The 27,908-nt window shown below is 38.2% G+C and overlaps 1 protein-coding gene across 17 annotated transcripts in view; it reads right to left on the reverse strand.

Moving 5' to 3' along the window:
• The window catches only part of PHLDB2 (pleckstrin homology like domain family B member 2), a 228,114-nt gene that overhangs the window by 20,563 nt on the left and 179,643 nt on the right, over nucleotides 1–27,908 (reverse strand). For 7 of the 17 annotated variants that reach the window (XM_082460130.1, XM_082460141.1, XM_082460134.1 and 4 more), the window contains 8 exons: nucleotides 17,576–17,704; nucleotides 11,994–12,149; nucleotides 10,935–11,045; nucleotides 9,083–9,172; nucleotides 5,451–5,594; nucleotides 4,609–4,794; nucleotides 2,715–2,855; nucleotides 1,426–1,525 (listed from right to left, as the gene is read on the reverse strand). In XM_082460130.1, the coding sequence (XP_082316256.1) occupies nucleotides 1,426–1,525; nucleotides 2,715–2,855; nucleotides 4,609–4,794; nucleotides 5,451–5,594; nucleotides 9,083–9,172; nucleotides 10,935–11,045; nucleotides 11,994–12,149; nucleotides 17,576–17,704 (1,057 nt within the window). The remainder of the gene's footprint in view (nucleotides 1–1,425; nucleotides 1,526–2,714; nucleotides 2,856–4,608; nucleotides 4,795–5,450; nucleotides 5,595–9,082; nucleotides 9,173–10,934; nucleotides 11,046–11,993; nucleotides 12,150–17,575; nucleotides 17,705–27,908) is intronic. The other 10 variants (XM_082460126.1, XM_082460140.1, XM_082460133.1 and 7 more) reach the window with 7 other exon arrangements.

Here is a 27,908-nt window from a genome sequence, read left to right on the forward strand (position 1 = left end):
GACCCACAAGCGAACAGTGATTAATGAGAGCCAAAATATACTCATTTATGTTTATTATTTATATACCATAAGAGATATTTTTAGTTTATTAAGAAATTATGATAAAATAAAAGAGGAGTTCAATCAAATGTATTTTATTCAAAGGTTAACACTGTAAACCTCTCATATATTATAAACCACTTTTATGAACACCATAGCTTCTACTAACTCTTAAATCACTCTGGTAATGATATGAAATCCTCATTCAAGTGATATATATAGCTCACTTATCCACACACATATACACATTATGTATACATGCATATATATACACCAATACATAAACATATTTCTAATGGTACTAGTGATTATTCCCTGGTGATATCAGCAAAGAGGCTGAGCAGTCAGAATTGCCTCTAAGCTGGCTTAGAGGGAAGGGTTTCAATCCCACTAATGAACGCATTGAGAGGCCAGACGCTCATCACTCTGTCAGCATCCCCATTCACATCCCGGGCATACATCCATCACTGCATTTACCACATTTTATTGAAAGCATCTGTTTTGTTTTTCTGTTCCTCATGAGACTCTAGGCATTTCAAGGGCAAAGATCATGTAATTTATTTGCATTTTTGCTGTCTAGCACCATGCCTGCTCAAAAGTTAGGGCCAATATAGGTTGACCTAAACTACCGTGTTAACACAATAAATCTAATCTGCACGAGAAGCTCACCTCTGGAACTGCCTTACAGTATCTTCTTCTAGCCCCACAAAGACTACTTGAGAACCCCATTAGAAATGCAACATATTATTACAAAGAAACAGAACATGCTGAGAATCCAAGTCTACCTGAAACCTAACAACCACATAGACTAGACGCTCAACCCACTTTAAAAGGCCTAAGGGAAGTCTGTCCCGGGCCACTAGTGCTCTGGGTCAGCTCAATGAGTCTTTAGCACATGTTCAACAGGGTGGCTCAGCCACAAACCAGGGGTGTGACTTGACTTGGTTGAGTGCCTTGGTAATCCCTCAGGATCTCAGGGGTCTCTTTTTTCCTTCTCCCAATCAAATGGGAAGGTTAGTAATTCTCTGTGGGCCTTTCTGATTGGAGAAGTCTACTGAATTTATAAAGTACAACGGGTATGTACCAGCCAAATGTGCATATAGGAAAACTTAGTACAACAATAAGGAAGTATACATATATATATCCCTCCCCTAAGTGGACACATTAAGAGTAAAGTTGACTGAATCACTTTGTTGTACAGCAGAAATTAACACAACATTGTAAATCAACTATACTTCAATAAAATTAAAAAAAAATAAAAAGAGTAAAGTTGAGGACTTAGGTTGATCCCCTCCCTAACGATCCCTAACTCTGTGTGGTCTCCCTCTCCCTGAGGAATTCCAGTGCTTGACGAAGGACATGACACTGGGCTTAAAAGGTACCCACCTCTGAGCATCCTCCGAGATTCTGAGTCTTTGGTCATGGTTGCCAGTGAGTGGGGAAGCACGCTGCCACAGCTGTTGCTCTGTCCCAGGGGCAGGTGGCCCTGTGAGGAACAGGAGGAAAAACTCAGGCAAACTGCAGGCCCAACGGTCCTTCTGGACATGGTCACATCGCTGATTCCTAGCTCCTATCTAAGCGCAGAAGGCAGCGAAGGTAGGTCTTTGCACCCCGTGTGTTGATGCTCAACGGTAAAGGCCAGTCGCTGTCTCTCCCCAGGAGCTCCACAGCAGTCTCAACATCACAGCCATTCCTCCAGTGGCAGCGGTTCCAAAAGTGAAGACAGATGGGGAAAACACTGTCCAAAACCACCTTAGAGAACAACTCAAAGTCCCTCATGCGCGAGGAGCAGGTGCAGGGACAAGAACGCATGCACGTCATGCACAAGGACAGAGGAGATCTACACACGTTACAAGGGCACCAATTTCCATCTGCTCCAAGTGATCGAGTGGGCTGAAAACTGGAGACACCTAATATTAACTATCCCGGTGGTTTTAGCACACTTTCAAAATAGCAAATTCCTTGGAACACCAGTTTATAAAATAGATGAAAACAAAGTGATTAAGGACAAGGGAAGGACTCCAAAGTCTGTCCCACTCAAAACCTCCTTCTCACTTGCCCTTCCCCTCTTCCTGCCATGACCCCTCGGTAAGGCAGCAGAACGGGCGTGAGGGCAACTCAGGCATCAGACCACATGGATTCACATTCTAGCTTCAATGCCGACCAGCTTCAGGTGCCCAGGTGGACAAGTCACCTAGCTTCTTTCCACCTCAGTTTTATCCATGTGTACAATGGGGATACTAATTAGTACCTCTACTACCTAGTGTTGTTGGGTTTTACAATGAAATAATCCACGTCAAAGGCTTAGCCCAGTGTCAGGCTCCAAGAAATGGTTCGATAAATATTTTTTGCTATTATTCCTGGAATCCAGAGCTTACGTCCTCCAATTTCCATATCTGGGATACAGCTACGGGAGTGTGTCACATAAGTGAAGGTTACTCACCACTTGTGTGGTGGTAGAAAACACCCTGGACCAGGTGCTTTGGTCCCAGAGCGTATAATTCCAAATGTCCTCTGAATAGGATAGAAAATGCAATTTAGTTATGACGTCTGCCCAACAAGCAAACTGAATGGTTTATTATTTAGCATTTTCTTTAGGGGCCTTTGCATGTCAGTCAACATAAGGACAAAAAGACTCACTGAAGGTGAAGCCCGTGGTTCTCCCCATGTCCTACCTTTGGGGCGGTGCTTCTCCCCATAGTAGCACTGCTGAAATGAGGGGATATGGAAGGTGTGGTTTTCTTTCGAGGCAAAGTGTCACTCAGATAGAGGCCTTCTTGGTGCTGTTTTTTCCTTTCTTCCAGACTTCTAAAATGCTTTAAATGCAAATGTAAAGCAGAATAGCAAAACTTGACTAACTGAAACAGGTCACTGAAGTAATTAAGAGGTATGCATTTACAAAGAAGCTTTGGAATTTTAACACAGAATTTTTAAAAATTATTCAACTTAGACTTGTATTCACTAAGAAAATTGGGCTAGCATTTGGTAAGGTACATAGACACTGGAAGAATTTATTACTGAACCTAGAAAAATTCAGAAAAATCCACCTGTCATTTCTGTAGTAGTGCCTGCTGCCTTGGGGCCTCAGGACAACTTACAAATTATTATGATGGTTGCCATGTGGATGGCGGAACAGCCAGTGGACAAAGCAAGTAAGCAGTTCCTCCCTTTGTCTGTCTGGACAGTTCTGTGTGATGGCACAGATCCCAGTGTGAGGAGAATAAGAAAAGGGAGAAGGAAGAAATGAAGAGAAAGCATAAACAGGGAAGTGGGTTTAAAGTTAGAATCATATTTCAATCACATAAACACACTCCAAATCCACATAATGTTTCCATATAAGGCATCCTTCTAGACTGAAAAAAGATCTTGGCCAAGGAGCCTCTACAGCAATTCCTCACATTTAAAAATCCTCCTGTTGACTATTTCATTTCTTTTTTCAGATTCCTAAGGCAAAATTTTTGCCAACTCGAAACTTATCCAAATTTTTCTTGGCCTCCTCCAAAATGTCTTCAATAGTAAATTTATTTCCTAATTAGAGGTTCTTTAGGTTTGATCATTTTTATACTGAACTCAGGCTTTTGAAATATGTAAAAATTAATGCAACTTTGGGTTATCAAACTTACTATCAATCTCCAAACACGCCAATCATGAAGAATATCTGCAATTTAACTTTACAATTATCTGTTTATACTAGATATTTATTAACCTAGAAGTAGTGAGGAGATATAGTCCTTTAACCAAAGGTAATAGATAGTAAAGGTAGCTGTAAGAAAGGTAAGGGCTGGGCATAGGAAACCAGAGCTCACCTACTTTGGGCGGGGGGGGTCTATTGACTGACTCCTTAGGATCTTCTAGGGCCAAATTCACATAAGGATTTGATTATAGTGGAAAGGAGTCTCAAAATAGATTTTTTGAATACCCAAGCATGAGTATGCATAGAATGTATCAAAAGGAGGGCAACACTTTTGGAGTAATAAATTATCTATTTTAAAAAGTGCAATAAAAAACTCTTGTTCTATGGACCAAATGCACTGCTTGTGGCGTTACCCTGGACAAGCTACTTACCAATGCTGAGCCTCAGTTCCTTAAATATCAATATGGAGATAGTTCGTATTTCACGGGATTGTTAGAAGGAAGAAATGAGACATTGTAAAATGTTGAGGAAATTTTGGCTCATAGCAGAGGAATGATGTCTATTATTATGGTTTCAGTAATGTGTAAGGAAAATATTTTGTGTTGACACAGCAACTTTTTACACCATGGATTTTGTGGAAATAATTATTATGATTTTGAAAAATACCTGAAGTAAGTTGCAATATTTTGGTTGAATGGGAACTGAAGCATGAGGATATGAAACTAGCTCAAACATATCAAAAGCCAGGAGAGGACAATCAAGGTCTCAAACTTTCTAACAATCCCCACACTCTTAGGCCATAATAAATGTCCTTAAAAAAAACAGGAGTATGCATCTTATCTTTTTAAAAAATACCTTTGGAAAAGCTGAAGAAAAGATTTCCCATCAGTAAGTTTGTTGTTAAGGTGAAACTCTAAACACCAGTTCCTAATTACCTGCTGGTCCTGCTGCTGCTGCCTTCTGTGTTTCTTAGCTGGTAGAGGAGGTGGTGTGTCATTTAAAGGAAAAGAATCGACAGATGTAGCCACGACTTCAGGCCAAGGGGCCGATGGAGGTTGAGTAATAGGATGAGGAGAAAGGGTGGAAGGAAACATAAATCCAGAACAGACAGGTGCTCTTTGCTTTACAGGAGAAAGAAAAAATATATATGTGTCCACATGAAATGAAAGAATAAGACAAAGAAATGAAATCGATAATCTAATTGTTTTGTTTTCTTATATGTTACTCAAGAAGGCATAAATGATGGGCAGTATCTTTCAATTTAGCCTCTTGTTGAGATCCCACACTGTGAGCAACTTGGATCCGTAAGAGGTATTTTAATTTACTATTATTTACGCCTCCCCAGGTGTTTTAAAGCAGCTTAGTATTAAAAAGAAATCCATACTGCAAAACAAAATAGAAGACAAAATCAACCTGGAAAGGTGATTCAAACCAACAATTTTAGAAAGGCTTTTTGGTTTCTAAGAAAAGTACATTGGGCTAAAGTGCTAAGAGATATATATATATGTGTGTGTATTTATATATATATGTACAGTTCATTTTTCTGAACTTACTTCTCCTAGTACTCTATACTCTGTACCATATATTTCATGGTTTCTAGTATTATCATTGGTAGAGCACTACCCCCAAATCGGTCTGTTTTTTCATCTCACCATCCCGCTGGCCTTCTGGTCAACCAAACAAATATTTGTCTCACACACCCTTACTTTCAGTTAACCATGGGTTAATTTTTGACATGAGGAAAGCAGTGAATGAATGAAATGGCATGCCAACACACCTCTTTATTTTGTGGCTGGCTCACCAGCACAGCTGTGGTAGGCCCAGTGGCAACAGCATCAGCATCAGCAGGGAACTGAGTGGAAGGGGAGAGATTCGTGGAATTGCCACATGGCTCATTAATTTCATTTACAATGATATAGCCCTAAAAGGAGGAAGTCAGAAGTTAAACACAAGGAAAGCAAGAGCTGAGGCATGCGAGAGTATTAATGCTCCAGTACAATGGAGTTAGCTTAGAGCATCAGAGCCAGATATCTGTGGTATTATCAGATGTTTCATTAAGGCAATCATCAGCTATTAAAATGGATTTATGGTGCTTAATCTTGAAAAATGATATTTCAAACATTAAAAGTAAATTTTCAGATAAAATCAAAATGACTTTATTATAAATAACCCAATACCTTTGATTTAAATATCCATCCATATTGGCATTCATTCTGTTGACTGAATAGGTTGTCACTACACAGCATTTAAAATCATTACAAGCAAAAATAAATATGAGACAAAAAATCGACAGTGCAATCACTCTCTAATTCAAGAGCCTTTTCCATAAATCTTTATTTTTAGATTTTCCCTTCTTCTGTTTCCTGACAAATTAGAGAGTGAATAAATGTAGACTAAGGGCTACTGGTTTTTGCACTAAGACATTTATAAAGCAGTAATTTATTCGTAATGGAATCTTGCTTTTAGGTGTCTCAACAAAATGAAAATAAAAAGGACACTCTTCTCTTGTGAGCCTTCCTTAGCAAGAGAAACGTGTATATACACACACGCATACACACACTCACACAAATCCCTAAGATGAAGTTGCAGCTTGAGGATGTTTCAATTTAAGGCAGCTTGCCCAACTCCCAACTCTACCCCTAGGACAGAGAATTTCCAGTTACTTTTAAATTCAGTGATTCAGTTCTGGCTTCAGCTTAGAGAAAATACCCATGAATCAAAATTGATGAGAATCAAAACTCCTGAATTTACATTTGAGGAAAAGGCACTTGTAAATTACCATGGAAAGTAATTGTACACACCATTCATGATTTTCACCACACCAATAAAACAGTATGAAAAAAAGAATAAAGGGTATAAATTAATATCTCTCTTTTAAAAGTAAATTGAGTTAAATTTAACACTTGGGTTCTTCTATTTGCCCATCAATCCTTTCAAACAGTGGCTCCAGGAAAGGCAAGATATTGTTATGTTGGTGAAGCAAAAATTCCAGGCTGCAAGCAAGGTTTTCACTGAGAATTTATAATTCTGACAAATTGGAGAAAGCCAGAGTTGACTGTTTATAAATTGGAGGTATCAAAATGCTGCCGAATTTAGTCTTGCACTTCAGAAAGGGGCAATACATACTATGTAAAGTTTTATAAGATTAAATTGAAGAAAGGAAGTCGACAACTAGGTTGTCAAATTTATTTTATCTTTGATAATGAATGAGAGTGAAGAGTAACAACTTTGATTTATTCTTTTGCTAAGTTGATAGTAGGATCTTTCAAAACCAAGGTTGGATTCTTTATTTGAGTCATAACCATATATCCTAATTAATTGCTTCAAAAATGTATGTCATTTCCCAGAAGTGGGACTTGTTTAAAAGAGTTGGATATAAATTCATCACTCTTTAAAAAAAGAGAGAGAATGAGAGTGAGAGAGAGAGAGAAAGAAGGAAAGAGGGAGAGAGAGAAAGAAAGGGAGAGGAAGGAAGGAAGGAAGGGAGGGAGGAAGAAAGGAGAAAATCAAAATATCTTCTGAGCCAAGTCTGCTTGACAGAAAGGAAGGAAGGAAGGAAGGAAGGAAGGAAGAAAGGAGAAAATCAAAACATCTTCTGAGTCAAGTCTGCTTGACAGGAAGGAAGGAAGGAAGGAAGGAAGGAAGGAAGGAAGGAAGGAAGGAAGGAAGGAAGGAAGGAAGGAAGGATGGAAGGAAGGAAGGAAGGAAGGAAGGAGAAAATCAAAACATCTTCTGAGCCAAGTCTGCTTGACATGAAGGAGGACACACAGCCACTCAACAAACACAAGAGTTGCAGACACACCAATACAGTCAAAAAGGCAAATTGGATTTTGACAACAGGAGGGCTGCAGAGAATAAGAACAACTCTTGAATAGAAAGGGAAAGATTTTATTCTTCTAAGAGGCGAAGTGACCTTAGAGCTTATCTAATGCATTTGGAAGCCACAAGCCTTCAAACTCAGTATGTCCAGAGTCAAACCGCATTTCCCTCTCAAATCTATTCTTTCCCCAGTCTTCCCTATCTCAGTAAGAGCTACTCACCATCAACCTCATTATTCAAACTGGAATAACGGCAGCATTCCTGACAATACCCTTAATTTAATTCATCCCCACATCCAATCTATCAACAAGAACTGTCAACTCTGTCTCCAAAGTATTTCTGCATCCAGCTAATTTTCTCCATCACTCTTCATTTGTTCAAATCCAAGCCACCAGCACCTCCAGCCTATACTATTGCAATCACCACTATACTGGTTTCCCGGCATCTCCTCTTTATAATCCAGTAGAGCAGCCCAGAGTGATCTTTAACAAATGGACCTCACATAATGTCACTTCCCTGCTTAAAATCCCTCAGTGGCTTCCCATCCACATAAAATAAACCAAATTTCTTTAACATGACTCACAAGACCCAGCCCCTGCCCACCTCACTGACAACCTTATTCCACTACACTCTATTCACAACCACCCTTTATGCAGTGAATCTGCCGGATCTGTGTTCTAAATAATGGAGAGAAACTACGAAACTGAATGGTCTAAAAAAGTTTTTTGGAAACATTTCACAAAATGCTTCCGAGGGACATATTATTCACTCCTATTATGTGATGAGCATTTACCTCACACACCTACACACACACACACACTACTTTCTACGAAGGAATTCCTAACTCTGCTGTCTTTTTAAAGCAGTTTATAAATAAAAGGTTTTTTTGCTATTATGAAAAATTTTATGCAGAAGCAAGCTTTTTCTTTAGCTTTTTGAAAAAAAATAAAACTATTTTCTTTCTCAGTCAGGGTTTTAATTTTCCAAATTAGAGTTAAAATATTTAACCATTATAGCAATGTAGCTCTGTAAAAAGATATTTGGGCAAGGGTGGCAAGGGGGCCTGGGAAAAGATGGATGTTTGGGATAAAGAGAGTGTACTACTTAATGTAAACAGGATTTTCCGATTTAGGGGCAAAAATAGCATAGACAACATTGGAGGAAAAAGGAGATAGAGATGTTTGGGGGCATTTTCACGTTCTAGAAGACTTAGGAGAAAGAGAAGAAAGTAGGAAAGAGGAGAAACTGAGAAAGGAAAATGGAGGAAGGAAAGAAGAGAATTTAAGACTAGCTTTGGTCTGGATCCTAAATTTTTTGAAACTTCAAGTTAACCCACAATGTCACTGTTAAGCAAAGTACACACACACACACACACACACACACACACAGAGTGAATCTGCATTAGACACAAAGATAATCCCTGAAATTCTCAAAGCACAAATAACAAAAGGCAGGAAAACCATCAAAGCATTGAGTGCTTTCATAAGTCACTTCAGTTAGTGTTTTTCCTAGTCAGCTAATCGCATAAAACTGAGGCACATCTCCTGAGTTCTAAGGTGATATGAGTAGACAAGAAAAATCACAGCTTACCTCTTTTAGAGTATTGGGGTTGACAGGAAACCCTTTGCCCCCAGAGAGGCTGGAGTATTTCTTTTCCAAATTACAAAGATTTTCCTTTTCCTGAAGGAACACAAAATCTATTAAACTGAGTCAACCTTGTATTTCCCTGATGACTAACGACTGAGTATTCTTTCATGGGACTTATTGACTCTTCACATAACTTCTTTTGTGAAGTGTTTCAATTCCAGTCTTTTGTCTGTTTTTTAAAAATTTATTTATTGGTTGTTTATCTACTATTTTTGAGTTTGTGGGAGTTTTTAATATATTCTGGATACAAGCCTTCTGTCATTTCCTCTTTAAGAAATCTTTGCTTACTCCAAGGCCATGAAGGTGTACTTGCACACCTGTATTTTCTAGAAACTTTTTCACCTTAATTTTTATGTTTAGGTCTATAATCTGTCTCAAATTAATTTATATGCATGGTGTGAGGATGAATGGTATTGAGATTCTTTTTTTTCCATGTTTACCTAGTTGATCCAGCACCACATGCTGGACTTTCCTTTCCCTACTGGATTGTCTTAGAACCTTTGTCAAGAATCTATAGACAGTATATGTGTGGGTCTATTTCCGGACTCTGTTCCGTTCCTTTGCTCTATATGTCTATTTGTATGCTAGTACCACACCCTCTTAAATACTATGGCTTTATAGTAAAACTTGAAGTCAAATAGTATAAATCCTCCAATTTTGTTCTTCTTATTCAAAGTTGTTTCAGCTACTCTATGCCCTTTACATTTTCATATACAGTCGATTCTCATTATCTGCAGTAGTTGTGTTCTATAATGTTGCCATGAACACAGAACTAGAGAATATTGAACCATTGGGTTTCTGGTCACAATATTTTCATCAACTGATTACTGCATAACTTTGTTTTATGTGTGTCTCTTTTTAAAGACATCTTATTTAACATACAATGTTGATTCATTAACATTAAATTCATAGCCAACAGCACCATAATTCATGCCTGAAAGCTGTTTATCTAACACATGTATTTTCACCATAAGGCACATCACAGCCTTCCTGCCCTTAGGAACACCAGACAATATTTTAGCACTTGTGAGCCACTTTAAACAGCAAAATCACCAAAAAGCACAAAAATGTGAAAACATGGCACTAAACAGTCCACAAAAAGAACACTTGTTTACAGTAAGAGAGCTGAAACAAGAAGGCAGAGAAGTGCCTTGTTCAATCTCAGCTGGGAACATGCATGTCCATTGAGTGACTCAAAATTTTCACTGTTCTGTGCCTGTCCATCAATGACTGCATGACAAGTATTAATTTTAGGGTTACAAATGAATTTTAGTGAACAGATGTATTCACAAATACAGACTCCATGAATAATGAAGATCAACTGCTAATTTTAGCATCAACTTGTCAATTTCTACAAAAAAGTCTGTTGGGATTTTTATTGGGCCTTTGCCAGGAAGACCCACATGCAAATAATTGGAGTTCAAAACACCAGAGCAACTGAGCCAAAATGTTTGAGAGCAGTAAAAGAGCAGAATATGTTTTACCTATTTGATGAAAAATATGATTTTTTTTAAAAGAAGAAAATCAGAAAACGTACAGATTTTTCATAGTTTGGATTTTCACACTGTGGAAAAAGCATGAATAAAATGTCTTTGCTTATTTTCTGTATTATAGTTAATCATTCAGAGCATCAGCTTATTAATGTGGAGGATTAAATAAAAATGTATATAGAAAATTCTTCCTCAAATTATAATTCACTATTCTTTATTAAAAGGTACTTACTTTGATGGAAGCAACTTTCCCTGAGTTGGAACCTGTGTTTTACTGCAACCAGTGCTGAAAAGGAAATACTTACTCTCTGCAACATCATTATTAAGTTATTCTTTTCTTTCACAAAATGATCTTGTTCTCTCTGAGCCTGCTGGACAATGTGATTAGCTTGCTTTTTCAATGCAGAAATTTTTTCCTGGAGGAAAAAAAACACAAAAATGACCATAGAGATGTACATTAGACATTCAAGAGTTTTCCAGTCTGTCCTGGGAAAGGGAGAAAAAGTGTTATAACCTGAAGCACAGTGACCACATTTCATTGATGGTAGGTAGGCAGTGATTATTACCCAGAGACTATGGGCAGTTTCTTTGAACTGACAAGCTCAAGGCTTTTCTTTACCTAAGGCCAAGTGATTCAAAATCTATTTCAAGAACCTGGAAGTCAACAGGAAATCTTGTGTTAGAATATAAATGAATTTTTGGCATCATTTTGGGAGACGCCTCATGAGAAAAAACAATGGAATTTCTTATTTAAACTGAAAGCTTAAGAAGTCACCTTCTCCATCGTCCTCTCCCTCAACTTTATCAGTTTAGTACAGAGCACGGGGGTGCGATTCTAAATTCTGGAACAAGAGTTGAATTCTGGACTGGACATCCGGGTGCTCAGGGCTGGATGGAGGCGGTCATCTGCATAGCATTCCACGAGGCTGCTTCTAGTAGCAGTAAACTATCAGCCATCTTTGAGAACTACTGGGCAATGGGAACAGAGGAATTCTAAAAGAGACTGTTCGTAGAATTATTCTAAATCCAGTTACTGTGATTGCAAAAGCAAGTAATTTAAAACAAACATCTAGATTTCTGATTTTCTCTACCTTGGTTTTCACATTTATATTCATAAATGCATCTACAGCATCAAGTAACAATAACAAGTCTCAGTTTATCTAGTTGGGAGCACCATTTGGCATGTAAATGGCAGGCTCCATAATCTGCCAAATGTGACACGTGGTTAAACACACAAAGATATTCAGATATAACAGATATACAGACAGATGGACACATGCTATAGCTATATTAATAATCATTATTGTCACATAGCAAGGGGTATATTTTGACTTTTCACATTGAACAACACCTGGCAAAAGTACCTTTCTAGTAACAATGTTCCGTTGATATTCAGCCACTTCACGCAGGAGCTGCTGGGTCAGGTTCTCCTTTTCCTCATCTAGACGGCTCTCACGCTCAAGCTGCTGGAATTCCAGGTCTTCAAAGTGTTTGCTCTCCACATCCAACAGATCAGCATCCTTTGGAGAAAAGGGAATGAAAACAAGACACACCAGAATAGCTGCAGCATTCTTAATGTGAAGAAAAAATTATTAAAAGCAAAAAGACCAAAATATCTTTCCAGTTACAACACTGACCAGGGTTAGAACATGATAATCCTCTCTCTGGAGTTAAACCCCAGAGCAGTGACTTTAGGATGAAATTGAAAGGGACTGGGGTAGGGGTAGGAGGGCAGCATCTATTTCACCATTGGTTTTAGACTGCTCTGTGGTTGTAGGAAGTCTTGCTTTAAATCTACCAGGTGGCTTTAAAATGGATCATGAAATATACAAAGAACTCAATAAATAACCTAAACATTATCTGCAGACCAAAGGTGTGACATAATCTCTTGAGAAAAATTCCTGTTTTCCACAAATTTTCAAATGAAATGAGACTTTAGTATAAAGATTAAATTCAATATTCCGAAGTTGTTGACTATAAAAAAAAAGATTCAAAAGTTGGCATACATAACAGATCAGAGGTCTCTAAGAGGAATATATGTACCCCAAATGGCATACCACACAAGGTACTGGGATGTGAGGAAGGAATATTACAGCTTCTTTATATTTATTTTTAGTTTTTCCTCTTCTTTTACAAATTCTCAATAAATGTTCTTTAATGTACTTTCAAGTAGAGTAGTGTATGTACATTATTTTAAAAGAATATATATATTTTGAGCATGTATGCAATACATATAATATATACATTTATAATATAATGTGACCTATATGTATGTATATGTAGGCATGCATGCTCAAATAATTTTAATGAAGGGAGAAGTCGCCAAAAACATTTGAAGATTGGAGTTCTTAAACTGGGCTTCTGTGAATCCCTTAAAATTGTTCACAAACCTTTTTATTAGGAACAGTAGGAACCACAGCATTCATCAAGCACAAAGAATGACTCGAAAGGTTAAGCACTCGAAAGGTTAACTGAAAGGTTAAGATTATTCTAGGAATAATCTTCAGGACATTTAAGAACAAACAGAAATCACAGAAGTCAGATAGTCTAGAAGAGGCGTTCTCCAACCTATGAGATGTCTGAAGACAGGAGTGAATCTGTATCTGAGCAGAGACTGCTGCATGTTGTATAAATTGTTCTCCTATCTACTTAAAAAACAAAAAAACAAAACCACACACACACAAAAAAACCTCCTTATTTTGGGAGCCTTTGACAGAACTGTAAATGTGGTATGTACAGAAGATTTTTTAAAAAATATAATTTATAAATAATTAATGACCAAAAAAGAAAAAGTCAGCTGGGCTACATAGCTCATGGCGCTACATGGGTAAAAGTGCCAGGGCATTTTTTTCAATCGACACGTTAAAAAGAGTTGGATAAATAAATATATGCTAAATTAGATCTATATCAGTATTTAAACACACCACCCCTTCCCCTGGTTTTTATGTAAGTGATAAACTTATATATAAGTCTTCTAATCAAATGGAACATTTTTCTATCTTCTGGAATGAGTTTATTCTGGGGATGATTCACAGAAGGACTATGTGCTACCATGAAATTACAACCAACACTATAGCAACAAGATTATTATGTCAACACAGACAGTGGATTCTCAAAGCCTAAGAAGAGGAAAAACAATTTGAAAAACATATTCAGCATTTCTTAAAGCTTCTTTACATTTTAATTGGCCAAAAGTAAAGTGGTCTTGGTTTCAAGTAACTGGGTGACATTTCAAGTTTATCAGATATTTCATGCTTATAACATCTACAGGAATGTGGACCAAATCTAGTCACTGCTAAAGGAACTGAGACATAACACTAGTGTTATGTCTTGAAACAAAATATCTGTAGTCCTAAAACATCAGTGATATGTTTATTCATACAGGCCTCCATACTCAAGTTTTTAAGGTTTTTCAATTAAACTTGGTTTGCAGCTAAAGCTTATTGAGATAAAAATTTTAATAGGCTTTTTTTTTTTTTAGTTTATAAAGAATCTTCATTCAAAGTGGGCACATGGCTCACAATATATACACTATGCTAGTCAGTCGCTTACTCCACATCTGGTTAATGCGCAACATATGCTATTTTAACCACATGAAGGTCACAGAGCCATTAATTTATTTGTAGTAAATATTTAAACCACTACATGAAAATAATAGCACACTAGGCAGGAAAGTTGAAAATTAAAGCTTAGCTCAGCACTCAGATTCCTCTGGTGTAATCATCTGATCAAGTTATCTAAACCATTAAAACGTGTGTATATAAACTTACACTGTGAAAGAAAAACAACTTGGGAGGGGAAAAAACTTTTACAAGATTTTAGATAAGAATAAGAATTCAAGAGATGGAATTTGGGGGCAGGAGTAGCTTAATTGAGCACAGAATAATATATACAGGAAGCTCAAAGTCAAGTGTATGACTAGTTGAGTGAAAATTTTAACTAAACTTCTCCACTAAAAGAACATGACAAATCTCTACTGGCTGGCAAGTTCAAAGGCCAGGCGTGGAAGGAAATAAGACAGCTGTGCTAAAGAAAATTCAACGGAATTCCTTTTTGCTTTCCAATAACTTTTTTGAGAATGTATACGGCAGAAGTTTACATGTACAACTTTATGTTTTCTTTGCCTAGTAGAGGAACAGAAAGAAGAGACTAGACGTGGAATGGCCAGGAGAGATTACAGGAATAATCTTACGACAGCTCAAGGTCAATTTTGAAAGCAAATTTAAATGGAGCTCAGGGTTTGTTACTATTTCTCCATCTTATGTGCTACAGTCAAACACTTTTTTGCATACTTTTGGAATTTGGAAAAAGACAATGGAAATCATGTAGTACAATCTTCTCATTTTATACATGAGGATATTGAGGCCCACAGAGGTTGAATGACTTGTCCAAGGTTAAAGGATAAACTCATTGTAGAGTTAGTGAGAAAAAAAAAAAGGCTCCTAATTGTAGATATCACTGAACAGAATTGTTTAAAAATCAAGAGACCGAAATCAACCATTCAGCTGAGTAAATACCAAAACACAACAATAATATCCTAGCCAGTCCTCTCCAGCAGATGAAAGGCTCAATTTTCTTCAGGGTTTTTTTTCTCACACTACTTGTATCCCAGGGAACAATTCGATTGGTGAGCCCGTTATCAACTACATTAAACCATGGGCCATGAAATCAACATTGGATGAAAACTGTATTCTGCTTCTAAAGCAATGATTTAGGGGTCAGAAGCCCAGTCATAAATCCATAGTGCTGCATGAACAAAATCATTCTACAATTGCAGCTTAAGTATTTGAGACAGCATACAGTTTAAGAAAATGATTTTCTTCCTATTCATTTATTTTCTATTCTGTCTGACTTGCTGCCTAATGAAGTTACTTGTAATAAAATCAACTTTATTGAATCTAGCTTAAATGCCTTGGGGAAAGTTTTGTAATGAAGTGCTATTCTGGAGTGTTCAAAGTCTGAAGGGAAATGAGTTGTGATAAGGCAGGAAGTTCCAGTATGAATGGACTTCTCATGAAATAAGTGAACTTTTTACTGATTAAGCCAAAGGACTGGTGAAGAGTTATTTTGGTCATCATCCTTCCCTGGAAAACAGAATTAGTAGTTCTCTTAATATCAGGTGAACAGAAGCTAGCACAAACCAGTTTTCTCTCCTAAGGAAAGGGGTTTTATGATAAGAATTTTGCACTCTGCTTGGAAAGGAAGAGGAAGGAGTCTTTGCCTTCAGTTAGTGGAATAGGCTGTCTGTATCATTTCCTTTCCTCGTTTGTAGCCAAAATCCTTGGAACATATACAAATTTATGAGTTATCCTATAGAATCTAACAGATTAAGCAAATTAAGTAATTTGTAATTACTTAATTACAAAATTACAAAATAATTAAGTAATTTTTCATATCATGCTGACTCCAGGTTATTAATAGAATCTATCAATTTTTATTTGAAGCAATATTTATGAAGAATACAAACAATAACTGGATAACTAAAGGAAGGGAAGAACAAAATATATAACCATGCTTCTGACTCTACATAAAGCATTATGGTGACTGTGTAAAATCTTTAGCAATAAGGTAAGTTGAAAAACAGTAAACAACTATAAAAAAATCAGTTTCCCAATCTCTTTTGTGAACTGGCATAAACACAAAAAAATTACAAGCTAGAATAATTTTACAAATACTATTCTTTTTCCAATCATTTTTTATCATAAGACTTTCACAGCCTTGGGACACTGAGGGACAGGAAGTTTTATCTTCTTTTAGCAAATTAAGCTGTACACAATAAAATGAGTAAAGGGGAAGAAACATTTTTAAAACTTTTTTTGATCCAATATTGTAAAAAATTAAAAATATTAGAACCGTTACACTGTAGTTTAACCTGTCTGTACTGGGTACTCTTTATTCAACCTGTACAATACATTGAAAAGTTTCAACTGTAATTTTTCATAACCTAATGATACTCAGAGATATCAAACGTATTTGTATTCAAGGTCATCTTAAACATTTTCAGGGGTGTGCTATCTTAACTGACTTTTTCCCAGTTGCCCAAGAGGGTACAGACATAGCAATATGAATAAAACTAGTCTTCTTTCCTACTCATGTGGAATCATAAGTTGTTATTGACTTAGGACTAATTACTATTAGGCTCCTTTAGAGGTCCAAGACTGTTAATGACTGCCTCCCCAGAGTCACAGTCTATTTGGGCTGCTGTTTAGAGCAAATAACGCAGCTGTCAAGCGGCTATGAATTATCAAGTGGCCTTGCTAGTGTCTGCAAAACTATCCACCTAGGAAGATAAGTATCGAGGTCGTTTCAACACTGCCAACATTAAAGATCAAAGAATAACCTGATAAAGTTCAACTGGAAGATCTATGCTGCACGAAGTTTTAAAAAATATGAAGCTTGTATGAAAAAATGTTGAATGCCCTGCATCTTGGGTCTTGTTTGATTGCTGTGATCATGCTAATGAGTTCAAGGTCACTAAGAAGAAGAAAGGAAAAGAGAAACAAAATGATGAGTGGTGGTGGGGAGCAAATCAGAGAATAGAAAAATTTGTGGACAGGAGTATAAAATCAAGAGGAGGAAAAAAAAAAAACATTCGAGGGCAAACAGGACTCAAGATGCAGTAGAGAACAGAATGCAGGAAAAGACGTCAGCTGATTTAAACAGTCTTGTTGGTTACATGTCAGTAATAGCCCTCTTTTGTTACAAAAAAGGACTTGGGAAATGTTTTTGCATTATTAATGAGGCAAAGGATTCCAACAAGGAATTTTTCAACTGATTAGCATGGAATATATATGGTCAGCATGCATATTTCTATTTAAAACGTATCTAATGACCAGAATTTATGCAAATTTATGCTATGTGAAGGAGGAAGTCATAGGTAAGTGGAACGTAATTGAAAAAAACAAAAAACCAAAAAACAACTAGCACATTCCTGTTTGCTACTGACCCTCTTCAGTTGTTGTTGCAACTGTTCCCTCATGGACTCAGGACAATTGTCCAGCTGGGTCTTCTGCTCGGAGTAAAGCTCCTGAAGCCTCTCTAGTTTTTCCCTTTCAGCATCAAGCTTTACCTTCTCCTGAAGTTCAGAAATCAGAAAATAGAAGAATAGAAATTACCTTCACACCCCAAGCAGTCGTTAGTGAACATTTCCCAAGGATAACACAAACAAGCAAACACACACAAACTCCAGACATCCTATGAATGTAGAAACGTATCTCGTTAGTGACTAGGATAAGGGGGTGTAAGTGGAAGTAAGGACAAGGGGCCCCGTTTCTACATTCTCCAAACCCAGTTCACTCCATCGGGTATTGGCAACGACCCCTGTCCTTCCTTCCTCCCTTCCTTCCTGCCACCACATTACAAAAGCAGGGGAAGCAACGGTCATATTGGTCAATGGTTAACAAAGAACAAAAGAAATGCCAACCGAATTCCTAAGATAGCCCTGCAAAGATTCACTCAGCAGGGAACCAGACAAAGGAGAGCGGGCGTTTACCTCAAGCACTGTCAGAGCCCAGTTTGCTGAAGGCATGTGTTAAGCAAGCTTTGGCAATTATTGAAATTTTGTTCTCAGGTTAGAGGCACATTAGGTGCACAAGTTGATACCCTGGTCATGTGGAACAGTTCTAGCTCTTTGGCAAACTTCAGAGCTTAAGCAATTAGAAAATCTGCTGCCAGGGAGAGAGTCTAATTCAGACACTGAGAGAGCTAGTAAAAATGCAAGACTGACAAAGCAGCAAGAGGAAGGCATATTAGACAGCTCAGATGCACCAAAGGTGTGACATTTACTGTGGAGATAAGGACTTTCCTACAATGACTGACTGACATAAAAAATAATTGAAACATGGACTGTGGAAAAAACGAAAGGGTCACAGAATAGAAGAAGGAGAAGATAACACTAAATCCCTCCCAAGTGACCCTGGACATTCTCCAGGGTATAACAGGCAAATACTATAAGACAGTATCACACGGTCTTCCAAGGCCGCCTCTTAAACTGAGAAACAAAACTTCAATGCGTTTAGTGCCAGTTTTCCCATCTTATGTTCCCTTTACGATACTCTGAACCCTTGAAGTAAATTTCAGACCTAATTCTCTCCTTGTGTAACACTCTCAACCTAAACTAAAGCACTTCAGTGGAATGGAAGCACCACCACCCTTTGACCCCTTCAATAAGCAAAATATTTACCATCACCTGACTCTCTTACGTTCACTATTGATTTGGTAGAAATAAAACTGGCTTCTAAGCATATCACAGAAAAAATTTTTTAAAGGATGAAGATTTGAAGTAGCCCTATAAATTTATACTACTCTCATTTCTTCATCCAAATGGTCATGATTTCCTGTGTAAACATATACATAGATTCTTTATAAAAGATGTTCGAGTTTAAGTCTAAAACTCTATGACATCAATACCTACACAAGTACACTTGAATCTCCACTTTTGGCTTACATTTTAAAATGTCAAGGGCATTTTAGAAATGTATATTTTGATTTAGAAGCACTTTTTTTTTCTCTCAAAATGATTACATCTAGAAGTGAGAAAACTGAGAATCCTACTCCATATATCAACCTAAAAATGATTCTACAACTTAGAATTTAGCAGATGATAACGAAAGTTTCCTAAAAGGGAATTCCCTGGCCGTCCAGCGGTTACAGCGTGGCGCTTTCACTGCCAAGGGCCCAGGTTCAATCCCTGGTCAGGGAATTAGGATCCCACAAGCTATGTGGCCGAACAAAAAAAAAAAAAGAAAGAAAGAAAGTTTCCTCAGTCTTTACTGTGAAGTGTGCTCAGTGTGCACAGCTGCTGTGTAGGAGTGAGAAAAAGCGATGGCATCATTCACAGAATAAAGGATTCTCAAGTGTTACCTCACAGTAAAATCGAATATACTAGTGCCAGTTAGATTTAGTCTTTAGCTTCAGAATTAATCATTTTTTTCCCTTAATAAAACCAACAATACAGAACACCTGTTGTCTTTGGCTAAGAAAATATGTTATTTCCCTTGCGTGCAGATCTAAGATTGCCCTATTACACGGCAAAAGAATTTTGTCCACAAAGAGTTCTATTTCTAGGTGTTGTCTCACCAGAATTTGCAGCCATTCTAGTTTCAAACAGAAAGTTAAATAAATAAGGAAACTATTCATTCCAATCAAAGAGCAAAGATGCCAAGCCTTAAAATTTAAAATAATATTCGATAGAAAACACTGATACGATATTTAATAATATGGAAAGGCACTGGCCTAAAACACAGGTCTCAACTCCGAAGAAATAACCAAACTATTCCTCTGATGCTCTCAATGTTTAAATTGCTAATAATAAGCACAAATAAACAACTAATAAAAAATACCTTATGTTTACATAGTGCCTTCCTTCTGAGGTGCTCAAAACATTTTGCAATTCCATACAAGGAGGCAGTTAGAACCATTATGCAAGCGGACACCATCAGGACCTTCTGCAGCTTCTCTGTGGTTTATCTGTAATTCTGTGACCACTACCTGGGTCTCAGAGTGACAGCTCAGTGGGGCCGGAGCTAGGGCAAAGGAAGTGAGGGGAAGGATGAAAGAGGGACTAGTGGCAGATGGGCCCGGCCATAAACTACAGGGGGCCACAGACGTGCTATCACTCCTACAAGAGCCAAAAGTAGACCACCTCTGAGCCAGAAAGAAATTAATATACCTCTCTTCTATTTACTGTCCAGGAAGTTTTCAAAGAAAAATTAGCTCTAGGCAAGCAGCTAATTAGAGCTGAAAGTATCACTTTCTACAGCAAAGGTAAAATAGTTGGACAAATTAGATGACATTCCAGGGTTCAGGGATTCTAGCTTTTAAATTTTTTTTTTTTAAGATCTATTGATTGATTGATTGATTGATTGCTATGTTGGGTCTTCGTTTCTGTGCTAGGGCTTTCTGTAGTTGCGGCAAGCAGGGGCCTCTCTTCATCGCGGTGCGTGGGCCTCTCACTATCGTGGCCTCTCTTGTTGCAGAGCACAGGCTCCAGACGCGCAGGCTCAGTAGTTGTGGCTCACGGGCCTAGTTGCTCCGCGGCATGTGGGATCTTCCCAGACCAGGGCGCGAACCCATGTCCCCTGCATTAGCAGGCAGACTCCCAACCACTGCGCCACGAGGGAAGCCCCGGGATTCTAGCTTTTTACATGTAAAATATGAACACTGGGTGTTATTCTCTTCCCCCCAGATTTAAATTAGTTAAAGTCACCTATTCTAACTACTATAGGCACAGCAATATTTTCCAAACATCAAATTGGGAGCGAGCACAACATTTTTTTCTTAGGATTCATAAATCTGTTTTCAGGAAATAAATGAATTAAAATGCATTTTTAATATATTTAACAAATTTAACTTTGTGGAAAGAATGAGATTATAAGGAATCAGAACACTCCAGGAAGATCCAGATGTAAAGGGTGTATTTATAAAACAAAGACCAGAACATGACTTCCCTAGAAACACAGCCACCTCCATCATTCTCGAATTGACTTGTCCTCTCTTGATGGGCCAGCAAAAATCCAGTTGGGTCACAAGTTCATTGCAAGATTCTGCCTATTTTGCATATTTAAGACTGATGTTCCTGGGAATTCCCTGGCGGTCCAGTGGTTAGGACTTTCACTGCTGAGAAGGGTTCAATCCCTGGTCGGGGAACTAAGATCCCGCAAACTATGCAGCGTGGCCAAAAAAAGAAAAGAAAAGACTGATGTTCCTAAAGTGTATATAGCGCCAAAGGTAAATTTTTCACCAGCAGGTGAAAGTAAAAAGCAGTATATAAAATTGGGCCTACATCTGCTTCCATGGTGAGTTGTTCATTCACTCAATCAATAAATATTTATAAGGGGAATAGAGACAGAGAAATGAGGTAACTTGATCACTGTCTTCATGAAGTACAGTGGTTCTTAGCCCTGACCACATTAGAATAAGCTGGGTGAGCTTTTAAATATACTATTTCCCAGGCCTCCACTTAGAAATCTAGGGGGTATAAGGCTAGGGAACAAGCTTTTTAAAAATCTCTCCAGGTGTTCTCATATGCAATCAGAATCACTGATTTAGCCACCCAGAATAATGTGAGAGGCAAAGGCAAAATTAATTACAATTTGATTTTTGTAATGAAGACGTAGGACATTAATACAGAATCTACCAAAGCTTGAAGACATTTGGCCTCAGCACCTTTCCTTCACAGTATAAAAGTCCTCTCTTACAGGTAACACCCCAAATGTAAAATTTTTACTTTTAGATTAAATGCCTCAAGTAAACCAAAAGAAAAAAAGAACTGTGAGATTCCAATATCCAATATGCTTTCAGAGAGGAATGATGCATTTCAACTTCAGAGGTAGAATGACTCGCTTCTAATCATACATATGATCAGGAGTGGTTATAAATTTACCCTAAATAATTTGAACATGTACACAAGAATTGCCAAGAATCTTGAATAAACTTAATAATCTAAGGCTTTCTCAGGACCACTTATTTTGCCAGATCCGTGGTTAAAAGACAATAATAAATTTTCTCTAAGTTGTATTCTCGAAGGAAGGAACTAAAATTTAACTTGCTGGCTCTATTTGAATTCCAATACTATGCGGAAAATTTTTGAATACCTATAAAAAAATAATTTTACCACATTTAACTAATATTTGGTAAGCAGATGGTTCAAGGTTACCCTGAAAAGATGCCTACTTCATTACTTTATAGGGTTGCCAGATAAAATAGAGGACACACAATTAAACGTGAATTTAAGATGAACAACAAATGATTTTTTAAATGTAAGTTATGTCTTAAATAATGCATGGGACATAATTACACCAAAAAATTATTCTCTTTATTTGAAATTTAAATTTAACCAAGCATCCTATATATTTTTTCCTAATTTGGCAGCCTTATTAGCTTGATAAAGATTTTCTTAAAAATTAAGGTTCATCTTTGTAATTTCCAAACTGTTCAGCATAGACTCCAGCATGCACTAGGTACTCAGGCCATGTTTATTGAAACACTGGGTCAGGTTTGGAATTGATGCAGTGATATGTTAAAATTCATAGTACCTAAGCCATCATTTTTAAGGGTAGCCCATCCAAAGTCCTCTCCATACACCCTGAGGGTCCCCTTCCTTCCAGTTCCTGAGCCCTGTGGGGTGGTTTGAGAGGCAGGCATCCTCAGAGGTTCAAGATTAGGCAATTGTTTTAGACCCAAAATCACTTATCTGAAATTCTTAAGGCCAGATGTGTTCTAGATTTCAGAATATTCTGCATTTGATAGAGGTAACACAGTTCATATAGCATATACTGTATGGCATTTCCAGTGAGTTCTGGGGCAAAACCCTGTAATCAAACATGTTTCCATTTCTGCAGCTACTTATGAATATTCATATTGAGTGTGAATATCAGTCCAAGTCAGGTTTTGAAACCAACTAAGTTTTGGTGCCAACCTTATAAAAAGTTTTTTTCCTCTACACAACTTTTCAGAATTGCAGAGGAAAGATTACGGACCTGTGTCCCCAGATGGTTATTGCTGAAAACCCATTCTCTGCCTGCCTCTAAAGAGGCACATTTTTATGTTACTTTCCTAGGCTTTTTTTTACCATTGGCTTTGACATTTTAATTGCACAGTTGATGGATGTTTAGGGTAGAAAACATTGGAAAATCAGAACACTAAGGATTTATGTAATCAAACAACCACCAGAAAAAAATCACCCTAATCTGGAACCCTGTTGATTTAATCCCCAAATCCCATGATATATTTCCACTTCCTCTAACCAGGTAGCTAACTTTGAAATGTAAGAAAGAGGCACGGGAAGGGCTGGGTCCCTTCTGAACACTGCCTGTGACTTGGCAAAGACTCTGCACTCAAGAGGCATTAACACTTTGCTGAGGAATTCTGGGCAGGCTCTCTGTCTTCCCCTGGCTCTGAAGGAAAGATGGGGAGGAAGTAACAGGTACTCTGGCAAGATAATAATGGAGAATACAATTTAACCACTTAAGACACAAAGCTATATGCTTATTACAGAAAAATTAGTCAACTAATTCAAGATTTCACCCAGGAACGTGTTGCATGGCGTAGAGTGATTTAAACTTCAGCTCACACCTTTAAGTGTGTTTAGCTATAATGGTGTGCAGACCAGTATAGCTACAAAATATCGCAACCTATCTGTGTGAGGACAGATCCTTAAACAGAAGGATGGTTTGAGCTTTGTGATCACCATCTAGGTGATGGAAAGACTGTTCAACAATACTAGGTAAGCAGAGCCTTTCCTTAACCATTTTATTTAATTTCAGTACAGCTAACTTTTCATTGTCACATGCTAAGGAGCAGGAATGAGACAGACAATCCAAAAATAGAGAAACTGAAAAACTATTTTTAGTTCTGAATTTTTTATGTAGTCAGAAATAGACAAAGACAGAAGGAAAATGTACATAAACAACTGCAGGAACACTTTCATACTTTTCAGCAGTTGCCCCAAATCAGGCTTTGCCTTGGAGAGGGGAAATGCAGTGGGAGGGAAGCCGCTTCCAGCTTTTGCCCAAACTGAGCTTCATGGTTCTGGTGGCTTCCCCACCCCCAGTCACCAAGCCCATCAACCTAAAACAGTCTACCAGCACAGAGGTTAACAAGTCTCTCTCCGTTCTCTTGCCCTAAGAAAACACTATGGATTTTTGCTTACTGCTTCAAATAAACATCCCCTCTGGGTTTATGTTCGAGTCTGATACTTCTATTTGTTTAGGGTTTATAAGTTCATAGAGACTCTATTTGTGATGTGGCTACCGTCTCAGAACACAATAGGCAGGTGGCATTTAGCTCAGACCTGCATGGAAACGGGTGCACTGATGTTTCCTGACTGTGGTCCCCATAAGGACGGTGAAAGGTCAGCCCAGGGAGCCACCGCAAAAATGTTCAACAAATACACAATTAAATACATTGTCTATATTTTATGTTGAATATGTAATTATGTCTATAGTTTTTATTTTATATGGTAGCATACAATAAATAGTGGTCACCTATGAAATACATTAATTTATACTAAATATGTAAAATAGAATGAGAGCTCCCAAATCAGCAAAAAGAAACAATGCTAAAGACTGGTCTTGAGAGCCAAGGAAACAATGTCATTAATTTCACACCAGGATTTGAACTCTGAGGTGTTACTGAACTTTCTTCCAATGGCTCCAGGCCTTGTCTCCAAAAAATGAGGCCAGGCTTACAGGATGTGCTATTGACATCTGAATTGGAGATTCCCCAACAGGGATATCTTTTCAGGTTTTGGTTTTCTCATTCCACAGTTTATATCTGACAGCAGCAACAGGTGTATAGAAAAGGAAACGAGATCCAAAAGGGCAAAGGCCATTTCCTTCTTCTGTCTTAACGCTCTGGCTCGACGGGCAGCGTGATTACAAGCCCCTGGCATGAGCACTTGGACAGACCACCCCAGCTGTCCTGAAACTTGGCTGCACGTAGCTCTCAGGCAGGTGTTTGGCTCAATGTTTCTGTTCAGACCCAGCCAGGACTCACTGTTAGCAGGAGATCCAAGTACAATATTCCCGAAGAACACTGGGCGGTATTCTGGCACCTATTATGAGCTGGATAAACAGTGGATAACAGTGCCTGCCTCTATTTCACAGGCTAGAGAGGGAAATAAATATCTAACAAGCCCAAAACAAATATAAATTATAAAATGTGATTTGTAAAAGGACTGAAAGAACAACAGAGAGAATATAATCTGAGCTGGAAAGGGCTAGTAGGGTTTTTCTGAAAAACTAACACTGAACTTAAGCCCTGAAAGACAGGCAACCAACAAGGCATGGAATATAGGAAAGGGAATTCCAGGCAGGGCATGCAGGGTGGGATGGATCTTTAAACAAACAGAAGGAAGGCCGCCATGAGAGTGGTGTGAAGAGGGGAGAAAGGTGATAGAAAGGGTCAGGACAGGTAAGGAGTTTAGATTTATATAAAATACAGGGGAACGCAAACCAGAGTGATATGACCTAATTTAAATTTTAAAAGAAAAATCACTCTGGTTGCTGTGAAGCAAACAGACTGAAGGAAAGTAAATGGAAATGGAACTCAAAAGGAAATTTTGATGATTTAGAAGAGAATGCTATTAGGGGAGATGTGGAGAAGTTAAAGTAATTGAAAAATAGCTTTGTAATCAATTAGAAGTGGGGGTGATAGAGAAAGCAGTATCAAGATCTACTTCCAGGTTTCTGTTTGGACATACACGTGGATAGAGATGCCATTTCTTGGTGGGAAAACTAGAGGAAGAACAGGATCAGAGGCAGGGGAAGTGTATGCAAGGCCAGGGGAAGGATGAGATCAAGAGTTCGGTTACGTCGTGTTCAGCTGGAAATACCTGAGAAATATCTCAGTGGAGATATCAGGTAGGCTACAGGATATGAGTCAGAAGTACAGAAAAGGGTTGTGGGCTAAACACATACGTTTGTCAGTCACCAGCATGTACACGTTATTTGAAGCCATGACTATAAAAGAATGTGAGAACATAAGAGAAGAGAGTTCTCAACAAGAGATGGCAGATGTTAACCAGAAATATTGTGGTGATCATTTCACAATGTATACAAATATCGAATCGTGTTGTACACCTGAAACTAATATAATATTATACGTCAATTACACCTCAATTAAAAAAGTAAATGATTCAAAGCATATATCTTAATTCAGACCAATGAGAGCAAGCAGAATTTTTCTGTGGACTTCTGGGGAAGTCTGAGCTTGCTTCAAAAAAAAAAAAAGAAGGTTCAGATCAGAGACACTGTAACAACTGGCTGGATAGAGGCAGAGGAAGAAGGAACGGGAACTCGGATGGAAAAGTCAGAGAGATAAGTAAGAGAAAGAGAAGGAAAGCCGGAGGAGTGTGGTACACGAAGGCAAAGGGGTGGGGGAAGGGAAGTGTCAAGGAAAAGAGTTGTCCCTTGTCTTGAATGCCGCTCAGGAGTCTGATCAAAAGAGAGCTGAAAAGCACCCAGTGGGTGGGTTAGGCAGCACCAAGGCTTTTAGTGGTCTTAACAGGAGCAAATCTGATGGCGTAGTGGAACAAGAATGGGATGAATGGGGAACTAAGCAGGAGAACGCACAGTGTACTGAGAAAACTTTGAAAAGCTTGGCTATGCTGAAGAGAAACTAGCTAAGGCAGGTGCTGGAAGGTGCTATATTTTTAAATAATAATAATTTTAAAAAATAATAATATTGGCATACTGACAGTACAGGTCCAATAAAGAGGGAGAGGCTGGGGAGAGTGGGGAACGGAAGGACTGTGGACCTCTAGATGGTGGGACGGTACCCTGGGCACATCCAAAGGGACTGGTGTTTGAGGGGAAGAGAGCCTCCCTTAGTTGTGAAGATGAGATGCTCTAAGTTCTCAGTGAAGTAGGTGGTGAGATCATCCCAGAGCCAGGGAGAGGAAAGTGGGCTAGAAGTTTGAACAGAGTGAAGGTATGAAATAGCCGTGCTATAAAATGGTAGAATAACTTCACTTGAGAAACAGAGAGATGTTGCCAAGCAGTGCTGGGTCTCTATTTGAGTTTGGTTGTCAAGAATATGCAGTACCATCATCCAGCTCAGTCTGCTTTCACTTCCCTCATTCTCCTCTGGAATCCCTCACCCAAAGCCAGTTTTTGCCATTTTTCATATCATGTGATGACAGACAATAATCCCACCTTCCGAGACCAACTAATCCCCTAACAGCTGCATGAGCTGATTCTATACTTCAAGCCCCCAGCGTCCTCTCTCCTATGCACAGCCTCTATCAAGCCACCAAAACAATAATAGGAAGGATGGAAGTAGCCTCCCCCTTGCTTGTTTCCACTCATGTTCCTGGAGTTCCGACTCTACCTTACTTAGGTCTGGAGAATATAACACAGCTGTCCCTGGGAAGTGAGATTCAGCATTGACTCAACTTGCTTCACTTTTGTGTAGAATCTGATGCTAATGACAGGTAGACAAATAGAATTTATAGGTCATGTCATATGCGGGCTACACAAAGATAAACAGCTACATGGATGGGGAAGGCAGACAGGTTCACAGGGAACCTGATACCCCATTCCTATGTCCCGCTAGCTTTCCGGTATGACATAAATAGCAAAATACTAGTAAGCACCAAAACAAAAACATCTGATGCCTCCAATGAAAGTTTCTTGCTGTAACAGTGCGGAAACTTTGAAAACCATAATCCTCCTGTACAGCAGAACTAGACAATCAATCCTTTGATATGGTTTTGAGCTTTTAAAGAAAAATATAGCTACTACCCAAATGGATTCTTTACTATTTCAAAGTCTAGAGCT

The sequence above is a fragment of the Balaenoptera physalus genome, assembly GCF_965194825.1.
Source record: "Balaenoptera physalus genome assembly, chromosome: 4".
In the NCBI taxonomy this organism is placed as follows: Eukaryota; Metazoa; Chordata; class Mammalia; order Artiodactyla; family Balaenopteridae; genus Balaenoptera; species Balaenoptera physalus.